A 13,645-nucleotide genomic window follows, 5' to 3' on the forward strand; every position below is an offset into this window, starting at 1 on the left:
TTTGTTCACATCCAAATTTATCATATGCAGTTAGTGCAGTTAGCAGGTACATGGTGAATCCAGTAAAGAACATTGGAAAGTAGTTTAGTGGATTTTAAGATACTTACGAGGTACTATTGATGTTTACTTACAATTTGGAAGAATTAGAGATAGAGTCATTGGGTTTGTTGATGCTGATTTTGCTAGAGACCGTGATAGAAGAAGATCTCTCATAGGTTATGTCTTTACAATCGAAAGTTGTGCAATCAATTAGAAAGCTGCTTTGCAGACTACAGTTACTTTGTCTACCACTAAAGTTGAGTACATGGCGATTGTTGAGGCTTGTAAAGAAGTTATTTGGTTGAAGGGACTTTTTAGTGAACTCAATGAAGACTTTCAAATTAGTACAGTATTTTGTGACAATTAGAGTGTCATCTTCCTTACAAAATATTAAATGTTTCATGAGAGAATAAAACACATTGATGTTTGATATTATTTTGTTCGTGATATTATTGCTCGTGGCAACATTGTTGTGAGTAAAATTAGTACTCATGAAAATCCTACAGATATGATAACTAAGTCGATTCCTAAAACCAAGTTTGAGCATTGCTTAGACTTGGTTGGTGTTCATTGTTGAAGTTAAACCCTTAAGGGGTTTTATGGAAAAAGTGGTGAACTTGTTCGTTGAGAGTTCGTGATGAAGAGCTGGTTTATTGAGAATTTGTGTCAAGATGGAGATTGTTAAAATTAAGTGACCTGAATCCTTATTAAATAAAATACAGTAGTAAAATAAAATAAAAGTAAAATCCATATAGAACTACACTTCTTTTATTTTATTGTTTTTTAAACCTTCTTAAACCTCATCTATTTGATATTTATTAGAATAAAGTGTTTCAATCTTACTACACTACTATTAGAATATGGTTTTACAAGCCTATAAATAGACATAGTCTATTCCTATTGTAATCATTCGAATTCGACATAGTTTTTTCCCCAAAAGGGTTTCCACATAAAAATCTGTGTGTTCTTTATTTTTATTTGTATTTCTCTTTTCTTGTCATTACCGACATTCTTTTTTTTTTTACAAATTTTATTAAAAAAGTTACTAAGGTAGAATTAATTTAATGTAAAGTTTTATATTTTATAAAACATTGTTAATATTAGCTATGTATATTTTAATATTTCTATTATTGCGTTGATTATTTAAAATATGTGCTATGATATCCTCACATGCAACCGACTTGAGTTAAAACTAGTTGATGACCAACAGACTCCCAAGGGTTGGCCATAGTTTTACTATGAGAAGCCTCTGTACTACATGGTTAGTCAAAAACAAGGATAAATCCACGATAGAGAGAATCAATTTGGTTAGGTTGTTGATGGAGAAAGAACCATCCTCTCCAGCTAATGTCCTGGAAGATACGACATTCAAAGTGACAAAGCAAGCTAATTCTATTTATTATTACAGAAATCAAACAACAACAGATGATGGATCAAGGATATATAATTAGCGGTTAGCCTACAACTATGTCATCTGCTTTGGATTATAAACAAATTTATGGCTGGAGCAGCATGCAACTAAGAACTACAGTTCAATAAACATCAATTAACCACCCTCACATGCAAACTAGATTGGTCCACACCATGGTGAAACAAGTTTCTATCCGGTTTTGGCTCCTTGTGCTGGCCGACTTCTCATCTGATGGTTTCTCCTCCCGTATAGGGAGTAAACAGATAACTTGCCACTCCTTTGAGAATATTTCCTAGCCTATCAACCATGTTATAAGGCTGTTGAAACTGGAATGAAGAACCTCACTTCTCATCTGATGGTTTCTCCTCCCGTATAGGGAGTAAACAGATAACTTGCCACTCCTTTGAGAATATTTCCTAGCCTATCAACCATGTTATAAGGCTGTTGAAACTGGAATGAAGAACCTCCACTATCTTCAGTTTTGGCTCTTCGACTTCCACAACACAAATCGCAGCAGCTCCTTTATATGTGAATGCTCAAGCTACTACTGGAACCCTTAAATGTGTTTTTTAATTATTGAAGTGTCTCAGCAACGCTGACAGGACGCAGCAAGAAAGGTTGTTGCTGGGGGTTGTTTAATAAGGAAATCCCACCATCCATGTCACCACTTGGCTGAGTTGCACAATCAATCCCACTGTTGTCCTTTTGCTGCAGAAGCGGGAGAAGAGACCAAATTATACCTGTCCTTTCGATTTGCTTGTCCGCCTGTCATATTCATTATAGGATCAGTTCCTTGAAATCATATTTACGTTGCCTCAGTAAATTGCTTTGATGTCCTAGTTTTGGCATTTACCTCAACAATAAATCGTGCCCAAATCTTATCTTCTTGGAGCTCCATCACTCCCTTCAAAATATTCAATGGAAAGCCCCTAATGACTTCGGCTATCTCAAGAAAGAATTCTCGATCTTCACATAGCATCTGTATCAAAGGAATGATAAAAGGCTCAGCAAAACCCTCAGCATTGTTCAATTCGCTCCCTTTTAGAAGACTTCATTTGGCTTTAACATTAAAAAGGACAAAATAGTTATGCACCTTTTCATACCTCAACAAGCATTTGGCCTGGTGGATTTAGGTCCTTAACTACAATAGGAATACTTTGAGCCCCAACTTCAAATGCCCATGTAGCACCACCACTCATTGTATTGTGTTTTAGAAGCTTTCCGTTCTCCTGGCCAATAAGCTGAAGTTGAGGCAAGTTGTTAATGCGTTAGTGAACTGCAATCACCAAACTAACTTTCTTCAGTATCATATTGGATTGAAATAAACAAAGTGTTCACCTTTGGTTCATCAGCTTGTTTAATCTTGTCTGCATATTTTGTCACGCCTTGCAAGAAAAGCAGGTATTTGATGGTCCGCTCCAACAAATGATCAATGCTCAACTGCTGCATTATGGAAATAATGTAAACATGATTGATCAATGAAACAGATTACAAAAACTTCAGTCCAAGAAATAACTTTAGATGATAAAATGGTAACAGCAGTCTTTTAAAGTAAATAATATGAATAATCCTTTAAATTCTCCAGACAGCAGAAAGCACAAAATTTTCCCAATATATATACTTGATTAAAGCATGGACTCGTCATTAGTACCTTTCCACTATGAGGAATAATCCCTCTCAGTTCTTTGATGCGATCTTGGATCAGTTGGCGGTCTTTGGGCCTTGGTCGAGAGCTTTCACCAGGTTTAGCTCTTTTCCTGGTGGGCTTCTTTGCTGTTGTGACAACAGCATTTCCAGCTTTTACACCATAGCTATCATCAATCCATAATCCTACTTGTGATTTTAGGTGAAACTCTTTGCCGAATATAGTATCATTACTCTTGTCCCAGGTATGTGAATACTGGGCCAGATTCATGCCCCCACCAGAGCAAGAAAGACCTTCAAGCTGACCTAGATGGAAGTTAGATGAAGAATTTTCAATTTTCCTTCTTCTAGTGGTGAAAATTTCATCCTCAACACTAGATTTAGCAACAGAAGAAGAATTATTAACACCACCTAGAAGCTCTTCAAGGCCAAGTTCAGAGAATAACCCTTTTCGCTTGCCAGCCATGGATGATGACATTCCAGATGCAACAACTTTGTTAACACTATGCAACAAAGGCATGTCGATATTTTCTGAAAACCCCCCAGCTTTTCTAAGTCTAAAATCCATTCCAGTACCGCTAAACAGATCATTTCCACTATCATGAACCATTGTAGATTTCTCTACATTAGATGTGAATGCATCAGCGATGGAGCTCGTTGATGAATTAACTATTTGTCCAACTGGAATATTGATTACCGCATCACCTCCTATCGGAACAGATGGCACAGAGGTAAACCCTACTGAACATGAAGGATCAGTTGTCGTTGTAGCTCCTGCTCCAAGTATGTGATGCTGGGGAAAAGGAGAAAACCACTGAGAGAAATCATCCATTGTAAAGGAGCTGGAGAGATCTGTTGTAAAATCACCTAGGTTAAAATCCTCAATGCTTCTCTGTTGGCTAATTACACTATCTAGAAGTCCAGCGTTGGTGCCAAAGGAATGTTGTTCCTGTTTTGTTCGCCCAAAGCTATCTAGATTACGTAATTCAACATCAACCAATTCTCCTGTGCTATAAAATGATGTAAATGTTGAATGACCCCGAAAATTTTGTTCTGTATCCCTTTTAGGAAACGCAATTGAAGGATCCCACTCGCCCTTTTCACTCGGCAATGAAGTCAAAATTGAACCCTCACTAGTGCAAGGGGCATTAGCAGCCAAGCTGTTAACACGATGGATCTTACCAGTTGATATAGGTTGAGCTTCCATGCTAATTGTTTGAATTTGACTTGTGAGATGAGGTAAATTCTGTTGCACAGTGTTCATACTATAGTCATGCACAGAGCAGGAGGGTTCAATGAGACTTTGTAAGGAACATGACCACCCTGTTGGCTTTCCAGAACAGCCACCTAGTTCGGTTGTCGGATTCTGACCCAGAATGAAGGAAGTAAACCATCCATCTAGGTTGCAAGTTTCAATTTCCAAAGGTGTAAGCCCATGACAATTTCCCATGTCATAAAACAACTTCTCCGTTTCAGCCAAAAGCTCCAACCTCTCCAAAATCTGCAAGAACAACTACCATTCTTCAGCAACTCCACTTACACAACATCTTAATGATTCATACATAAGACTTCTAAGGGACTTGCATAAGTATAACGTATATGCTAGCATTTCCATCTATTTAAAACTTAAAATTGGATGATGTACTTCACTTAAACACATTTGTCATAAGGATGGAAATATATCAGTCATTTTATGTACTAACCTTCTTTGTGGATCCAAACTGAACAACTCCCCGTCTTCCTACAGAGATTACTGCAATTGTCTGCAAATCGTGTTTGATTGTAAATAAATGTAGAACATACACGTACACAAAAAAAAAACTTGGATAAAATTGGTTAAATATACAGTTAAAATTGAAAGGTACCTTGATCCCAGATGAAAATTGATCTTGTAACTCAGATTCATCCTGTAAAATGAGAAAAAAAAATCTAAATTATAGACTAAAATAATGTAATGCAGAAGTAAAATAATCAGACAATTTTTATTATTAAAAGAATATATACACATGAAATGTTCTCAAGAGTAATACATTAATAGTTATAAAACAAAAAAATAAGTACCTGAAATATATTTTCATTTCCAGCGGAATCCGAACCTTTACCATTGGAGTCTGAGAAAATCCATTGATGTTTTCCCGTGAAAGCGGCTTGACCAATTATTCTAAGTAGAGAGAACAACAAGGTTGGGCGTGTTAGAGATCTTGTGATTAACTCCAAATTTACTCTTCTTGTTATTAAACTAAATGATTTTTAATGTATTTTTCACTACATTAACTCACAAATTCTGGGAAAAATAAATTGATTAACTGAGCATACCCTTCACCCAGGATGTGGAATTTTAGAAGCATTTTGTCGACTAATGGACCCATTTTCTGTTCATAGTAGGCATCTCCCAATGTTAACAACCTGTACAAACAATCTATAATTAGAAAAAGGAGTTACTGTTGAAATCTGAGAAAATGATGTTTAACACGGTAAATTAACCTCTTTGTTTGCTTTAGAGGATATAAAATAAATTGCAAAGAAATTGTAATAGGAAAATTACCAGTCTCCGACTCCTTTCATTTACAAAAATTTTCTAAGCAAACAAAAACTTGTTTTTTTCTGGATTGAAACATGCATGCATAAATGGCAATTCCCATTAAGAAAGCAGATCTTGAAACAAAGTAAAAGCCAAAGATATAGAAAATTTTGGAAGAATGAAGCAAACAAAACAAGGATGAAGCAAATATTACAAACAAACAAACAAAAAAAGAAACAAAAACTTTACATGGAATTTCTGGGATCAAAGCGCCAGAAAACACCATAACACCACCCATTACTGCAACAAAGATTCTTTAGTGGTTGCTTTAACGCAGAACCCATCGCTGCTTCACCCATTTTCACACACACATAAAGACTAAAAACTCGAGTTCAGGATCCAAAAACTCATTTCCTTCAAACCCATTAAACCACTTCAGTCCCCTTCAGAAACTAAAAGCTCCTCACTACCTCTCTTGCAACAGAAACACTCTAAAGAAAACCAAAAAGAATAAAATCAATTCAGAGAAACTTGTGAGAAACAAGAGCAAAAGGGTACAAAAGAATAAGATTTTTGTTTGTCTTAGTTTTTGATGCTCTAAGAAAAATGAAAACAGAAAGTGGTCGGTGAGAGGAATTAAGCTAAAGAACTCAATATAATAAGATAGGAGGGGGGAAGGAAAGAAGCAGAGAGAATAGCCAATATTTATTGTGAAATATGAAGCAAAAGAAAAGATGGGTGGTGATGGTTTTCAATTTTGTCTCACTTTCATATCTTTACTTTCTTTCTTTCTTCCTTTTATCTTTCTATAAATGTCTTTCTCCTTTCTCTCTCTCTCTCTCTCTATGTATACAATTGGTTTTGGTTTATTCATAAGAAAAAAAATGTGTTTGCAATAATATTATACCTTTTCTTTTATAACTTACCACAATGATAATTATTATAAAAAATTATTTGCAAAAATAATGTATTTATATCGTTTGTGTAATATGCAAATAATGTAGGTGAAATAATTTATATAATAAAATTAAAATATAATTTTAGCTAGAGTGATAAAAATTATAGATGTGAATTCATATATTAATTTACATAATTTTTAAATAAGATAATAAATATAATTTAGTATCAGTTTAATTACATATAAATAATAATATAAATAAAATGATTAAGCCTCTCATGTCTCAATTTTATTTTATTTTATTTGAGAAAAGTTATTGTTTTTAATTAAAAAAAAAGAAAGAAGAGAGAATCAAATTACATTTGAATGAGTGGGCAAAATAAATATGGGTGAAATGTTGATGATTAATCCAACAGCAGATTTGTTAATTTGAGACAAGACCGAAATGTGGTATTGGAATAACAATGACATCCTTGGGCATTTAGTCATTTAAACAGCGTACTTTGTCTTTATATTTTCTAGGTTTGGTCATTGTGTTTTTGCTTCTCTCATCTCTGTCGGATATATTTATATTGCTTTTATTCATTAATATCAACCATTCCACCAAAAATATATTTAAATCTATTAAGTTATGTCACTAATTAAAATAACATCACCACCATATTTTACTTTTAAGCTTTATATAATTCAGGACTTGAATCCTATCCATTTTCCCTTAAATATATATACACATTAAAAATGAATCAAATACAGATTCATAAATTGTTATTACACAATAATAAAATTCATTAATTTATTTAAAATTTAACATTCATAAAAAATTCAAATATGTATAACTATTCTAATAATATTTGATATATTGTTAATAGAGTTTTAAACTTCACAAAGAATTAGAGGATTGATAAGTGTCCTATAAGAGTATAGTGAAATATTAAAAGTAAATAAATATTTAAAAAACACACACACACATAATAATTTTTAAAATCACTTATGAAATAAACAAAATACATACACTATCAATACATCAAATACTAACCTAATAAAAATATTGTTATTAGGTTTGCTAAGCTTTTCATAGGATAGATTTTTAAAAGTAAAAGGCATTGGATAGTAATGAGTTTTTGTAATTTCGGATCAACACACATCATTGTCAAAAGCTAAGGTGAGTGAGCAGTGTTGCAAGATCATCAAGCCATAAGTGAAAACATAACTATTTGTAGTTTCCTTGATTTTTATTTAGAAATAAATAATATTTATGATTAAACAGTAATGTTGTATATATTTTAAAAATCGAATTTACCATAACAATCATACATGCAATTGCAAATGTGTATAACAAATAAATAAATAAGACACAATATGTATGAATAAATACCTTAATTTGAGATATAGATTTCTGAAAATCTTATTCTGTTACCTGCTAACTATTTATTAGATATATAATGTATGGAGACATTGGAAAAGAATTTTGATGGTAAAACTCATGAGTAAGTTAAAGCCCAAATAGTATGCCTTGATTGGGGTCAATTTAAAATGTTTATAATAATTATGGTGATCCGATTGTGGTAATTGTTAGAAAAATAATTTATCAACATCTGCCTTAAACTTAGAATAAATTTAATTTATAGTATAAATTAATAATATTAATAAGATATTTGATTGAGTTTATATCAAAAGCTAACTCGATCACGGCACACGGCTCAAGATTGGTGATAACATCAAGATAAATAATTTAATTTAATTTTTTATTTTAATAATGCACATATTTCATGTGTTATTATTAAGTAGTTCCAAATCATGTGTTTCATTATCTATTAGATATTATTTTTAAATAAATATGTATTCTAAATTTGTAATTTCCATACACATATACTGTAATAGAATTTTTAGTATTTGTAATAATTATGGTGATTCAATTGACGTGATAATTGCTAAAAGATAATTAATCAAAATGTATATTAAATTTAGAATAAATTTAATTTATTAGTAAATTACATGGAAATAATTACATCATGTATTAACTTTGCATTTAAAGCTCTGAAAGAAGGAAAATATATTTATTATTAATTATGGATAGAAAGTAATATGGTAACATCTTTAAATAATTACATCATATATGCTTCGATTGTATTCTTTAGTGATAATTCATTTAGATTTGCGTTTTAATCTTGAATAAATTTAATAAGGTAATTAGTAAATATGGACATTCGATTGTATATTCAATTGATCACCGGAATTTATGGATAAATTCTAGAGATTCTACCATGTTAAGGCTAATTCGTGTCCATCGCCTTTATTGACACTTTTCAACTTCTAAAATATGTCAAGTAACTGAATTTTATTTGGTTAGAAACTTAGTTATTAGATTATTGTAATAATAAATATGGTAAATAAGATATGGTAATTTTGAAAAGTGCAACTCAAACAAAAATAATTAAGCCATTAAAATATAAAAAATTACATTAATACAATATAAATAAAGTAAATTTATAAAAAATTATTAATATATTAAATTTTCAATAAATATATAATATCTCGTGTTGGAAATTGTAAATTACAATTTTATCATTATTCATGAGCACTTATTAGAAAGTGATGATTTATTCAAAGGATACATTTGATTTTCTCAGGACATTTTTTTTTTAGGAAGTATGTCAAATAGAAATCAAATATAAAGGGTTGTGACTCTTCAATAGTGTCCATTGAGTTAATATAAATAAAGAGACTATGGTGCTCACAAGGATTATTACAATCAATCAAATTTCAGAAATTAGAGTAAGAGTTAAGGATTTCTCCGATTTTACTAATCAAAGGAAATTCAAAAAAAAAAAACTTTGTTATATTCCGAGAGAACGTTTATCTTAACCCTCTAGCAACTTTGTATTAGGGTAAATAGTTCTTTTTGAAAAGTATCACTCACGCCTCGAAGCCTACTATTTTAATTCATATCGTCTCCAGATCTGTCGTTTTCACTCAAATTATCCAACATCTCAAACATGATTTTTTTAGTAAAATATATGTTATGACAAAAAAGAAATATAGTATATTTTAATAGTCTCATTATATTTGGCTATTCTTGAACACAAAAGAGAAAAAGCAAGTTACCGATAAGAAAAAAAACCACTTAATGCACTCAAAGTTTCACTTTATTAATTTATTCCTAACCTGAGTTTTGGGGATTACTTGAATGGTTAGTTATAGATTTTATCAAAATAAATAAAAGAATATGTGGGTAAATTTCCATGAAATAAAATAAAAGGTACACAGACAAAATTCAGTAGTTTTTGCAATAAAATATTAATTTTTATACTGATATCAAATAAGTATTCATAAATAAAAATAGAAAAAATCATAATTATTCAAAATGTTTAATAGACAAACAGCTATAAGCATAGGCGAATGAAGAGGAAGTAAGCATCTAAATTAAAAAGAAAAATGCAAACAGAGTAGGAGTTCTCCCCATCTCAAACTTGAATTAAAAAGATAATTTTGTTTATTATATTTTAATAATGACCAAATTCCTACCTTAATTATGACTTCAACTTTGTCCTGTATTAGTCATAACATTGAAGTAAGGCAGGCGCAACGCCACTTCCACTGTCGACGGCTCAGACCTAGCAAGGCATGGTAGACGTGGACCAGATTCACTTTCAACCGCCTTCTCATACCCATTCAACTTTGATTCTTATGCAAGCAAGTTAATGGTTCTTTTTTCCCAAAATAAATATTTGGAATTTTATTTAAAGAAATACCTCTATTTTATTGATTGGGCAATCAAAAGCAGGGCGCGTTTTTGCTCTAATCTATTTCTTCAGTCAACAAAATCCATTTTTTAGATTTTTTTTCATCTTAAATCAAACTTTTGAATCCCGACAGTTACTAAATCTAAGATTGTTGGATCATAGTTATAGTTGGGAAAACGGGAAACGCATTCCTGCACTATATTATGGGTTGTATTTTAACTTTTAAATTAGTTAATCTTATGTTTAATGAATGAGTAAAATAATCTCCGTTAAAATTTAGTATAAATTTAACTTTCAATATTTATATATTTATTTAATTTGATACCTATTTTTTATTATAAATAAATTAAAATTTTAAACCTAATAAAGCTAAAAGATCAAAAAACATTAATAACAATTTTTTTAAAATCAATTAAACCTTTTAAATTTTTAAATTTTATTAAAATCATAAAATTATAATTAGAAAGTAATAATATCAACTCATTAAAATTTAATGGTTATAAGGTTTTAAAAAATTTGACCCTACTCTATCATTGGGTCGGTATTTTTATTTGTAATAAATAAATTATAAACTTTTACGATTTTTAATAGTTTTAAATTAAAAAGGTTTAATTGATTTTTTAATTAGTTATTAAGGCCTTTTGACCCTTTAACTGTATTAGTTTCAAAATTTTCTAATTTACTTTCAATAAAAGAATAAGTATCAAATTTAATAAATGTATAAAGATTGAGGGCTAAATTTGTTATTATACCTTGTATAAAAACCAAAACAAACATTTAACATGCAATTTTAATATAGGGGTTGTTTTGCTTACTCATCTAACATATAAGGACTAATTTACTCATATTTCAATAAAACAAAATACAATTCAAGATATAATAAAAGAAAATTAGGATAGTTTACAAAACTAAATTTTGAAAAGAAAAAAGCAGTAAACGGTTGTATTTATATCCCAAATTTCTATGACATTCACATTTCATTCCCTATCAAAATTCTAAACTCTTTCATTTTTTTTCTTTTATCTATAAAATACTTCTATTTTCTCTCTACTTTCTTTTTATTTTCATTATCTCAATTAAATTAAGGAAATTTATTTTTCATTTAATTGTTATATATTATTAATATTGGATTAATTCAATTCAAGGTTACTTTCACCAATTAGTTTAGTTAGATTAGAGTAATTGTGTTGTTTAGAAAAATAAGAATTTCATTTTATAAATTACATTATTAGTTTTTAATTTGTTACTTTATTAATTAGAAATTTATTTGTATGTTAATATATTTTAAACAAAAAAAATGCAGTTTTGCAAAAATGGCAACGTCATTTCTGCGATTGGATCAAAAAACATTTCGACATACCTAGTACAATTGTTAATTTTATTAGTTACTTAATATTAGTATTAAATTGTGAAATTAATTAATATTAATAGGAGGATGATGGTATTATTGAGATGTTTATACCGCTACTTATAAAGGTATATATGATTCTTACACGTGTTTTATATATTTGGTTAAGTAAATTGGTGTCTGTAGTTATTAATAAAAGTATATAATCATTATTATTTTCGATTTCTATTTTATATTTTAAATAAATATTTAAAATAAAGTCCAAAGAATAATATGATTATTCTTAAATATCTTTACTCAATTATTATTATGTCTTGGATAACAAAAATACATTGAGACTAATGTATAGTTGAATGATGACAAGATGTTGTATAAGATATTAAGTCAATACATGAGTACATGTTGGAGAATTGTAACCTCCCAGCCCAACCTAGATGTTAGACCCAAATTCAGAAGATTATATTAGCCACTGAGATTACCTCGGTAAGTTATTGGAGTTTATAAACTGTTATTTTAAAATGTTTATTTATTTTAGAAGAAAACTTAGTTAACTGTTGATTTATTTAGTACTCAAAATTTTTAATCATAGTTTAGCGGTGAAAAAGTGATATTTGTTTATGTGTTCAATAATAATAATAATAATAATAATAAATGGGTTCATGCACAACTAATAAATATTTATAATTTGATATCCTAAACTCAAATTAGATGTCATGCAAGCTATATATATATAAAACCAAATTCCATGTCCCATGCCACAATTTAAAATAAAATAATACAGTCTCGAATAATAAAAATATCAAATAATGAGCCTAAAATATTCCAATAAATAAAACTAAGTCAAGACCCTCCTGATGTTATATCCACATCTTAACCTGGTGAGTTATCTGTAGAGACGAAAATAAAATGGGGTGAGCTATGAAGTTCAGTGTGAGTTTAGTCACAAGAAATCAATTCAAATGTTTAAGCATACAAAAACACAACACATAGAAATAATACATAAAAACAATTTTTAGAATATTGGCATTTCAAATCATTTAACAATATATGTATATATTTATATATGTATCATCTCAGAAATCTCAGCTTTGTATACACATGCTTTGTGAATGCCATACAATTTTGGCTTAATAGAAAAGATCCTACCCCACAATTACACACTACAATAGGAGTTCCCTTAAACTCCAAACACCAACACACGAGTTGTGGTTTAACCACTAATGGTTTGCAAATAAACTGCCAATGGCTATGGATACACAACAAAATCCCACAAATGGAATTTGCCTCTGGTTGTGGGTACACAGCAAAAATATCGCAAATGAAATATGCCCATTGCTATGGATTTCAGAGCGAATAACTCACAAATGGAATTTGCCTCTAGTTGTGGATACACAGCAAATAACCTACAGATGGAAACTGCCTCTGCCTGTGGGTACATAACAATTTTGCAGATAAACTATCAACCCTCTTTCGTTCATATCATCCCACCTCATGCAATGCAATGTAGCATACTTATAACAGATCATATGGTGGTAATTAATATGATTATAATAAATCCAATCAGTAGCTAAAAACATGCTTTATCATGAACTCAATTTAACAATAACATAAGACATGTTGATCATACAAACCATAATACGGATGCTTCAAGCATTTATTATTCTTATATCATGCATATACAACAATAAATTATATATTCAAATCATGAAATCTAATACTCATATTATCAGGGGTTCAATAAAAAGAAATAAAATACTAAAAATAGTTTGGGGACCATTTAGGGACTTACTTAAACAAATCATAAAATTGTGGGCAAAACTGTAAAAGATGAGACATATGGTTGTATGGCCAGGTTGTAAGGGATGCTACAAATCGTATGAAGGGGTTACATGGTTGTGTGAAACATGCAAAATTAAATTACAGGGGAGACACGTTCTTGTGGCAGGTAGATGTGAGCATGGGCCGGGCCAGGCCAGGTTCGGGCTAGGCTCAACTAAAAATTTAGGCCCGTTTGTTAGGCCGGTCCCGGTCCAAAAATTGG

At 30.3% G+C, this 13,645-nt stretch overlaps 1 protein-coding gene across 2 annotated transcripts; it reads right to left on the reverse strand.

The window, feature by feature from the left end:
- Nucleotides 1–1,413: 1,413 nt before the first annotated feature.
- Nucleotides 1,414–6,521, reverse strand: LOC108470829 (transcription factor bHLH157-like). Of its 2 annotated transcripts, XM_017772313.2 has the most exons (10): nucleotides 5,865–6,521; nucleotides 5,411–5,500; nucleotides 5,156–5,255; nucleotides 4,960–5,001; nucleotides 4,798–4,857; nucleotides 3,102–4,595; nucleotides 2,789–2,893; nucleotides 2,554–2,691; nucleotides 2,304–2,429; nucleotides 1,414–2,215 (listed from the first exon to the last, which is right to left on the reverse strand). In XM_017772313.2, the coding sequence occupies exons 1-10, from the start codon at nucleotides 5,972–5,974 to the stop codon at nucleotides 2,024–2,026; spliced, it is 2,457 nt and encodes an 818-aa protein (XP_017627802.1). In that variant the 5' UTR covers nucleotides 5,975–6,521; the 3' UTR covers nucleotides 1,414–2,023. The 2 variants fall into 2 exon arrangements, with proteins under 2 accessions (XP_017627802.1, XP_017627804.1); XM_017772315.2 differs by lacking the exon at nucleotides 1,414–2,215 and having other exon boundaries at nucleotides 2,544–2,691.
- Between the last annotated feature and the right edge of the window lie 7,124 nt (nucleotides 6,522–13,645).

Source organism: Gossypium arboreum, chromosome 8 (assembly GCF_025698485.1).
Source record: "Gossypium arboreum isolate Shixiya-1 chromosome 8, ASM2569848v2, whole genome shotgun sequence".
NCBI classification, from domain to species: Eukaryota; Viridiplantae; Streptophyta; class Magnoliopsida; order Malvales; family Malvaceae; genus Gossypium; species Gossypium arboreum.

Excerpts from the sequence above, each read along its gene's own strand:
- LOC108470829 (XM_017772313.2), bottom strand. The coding sequence starts at position 5,974 with ATGGGTGAAGCAGCGATGGGTTCTGCGTTAAAGCAACCACTAAAGAAT. Across the intron at positions 2,894-3,101 it reads TTATTCCTCATAGTGGAAAG|CAGTTGAGCATTGATCATTT; the intron begins GTACTAATGACG and ends TCCATAATGCAG. Across the intron at positions 2,692-2,788 it reads AACAAGCTGATGAACCAAAG|CTTATTGGCCAGGAGAACGG; the intron begins GTGAACACTTTG and ends CCTCAACTTCAG.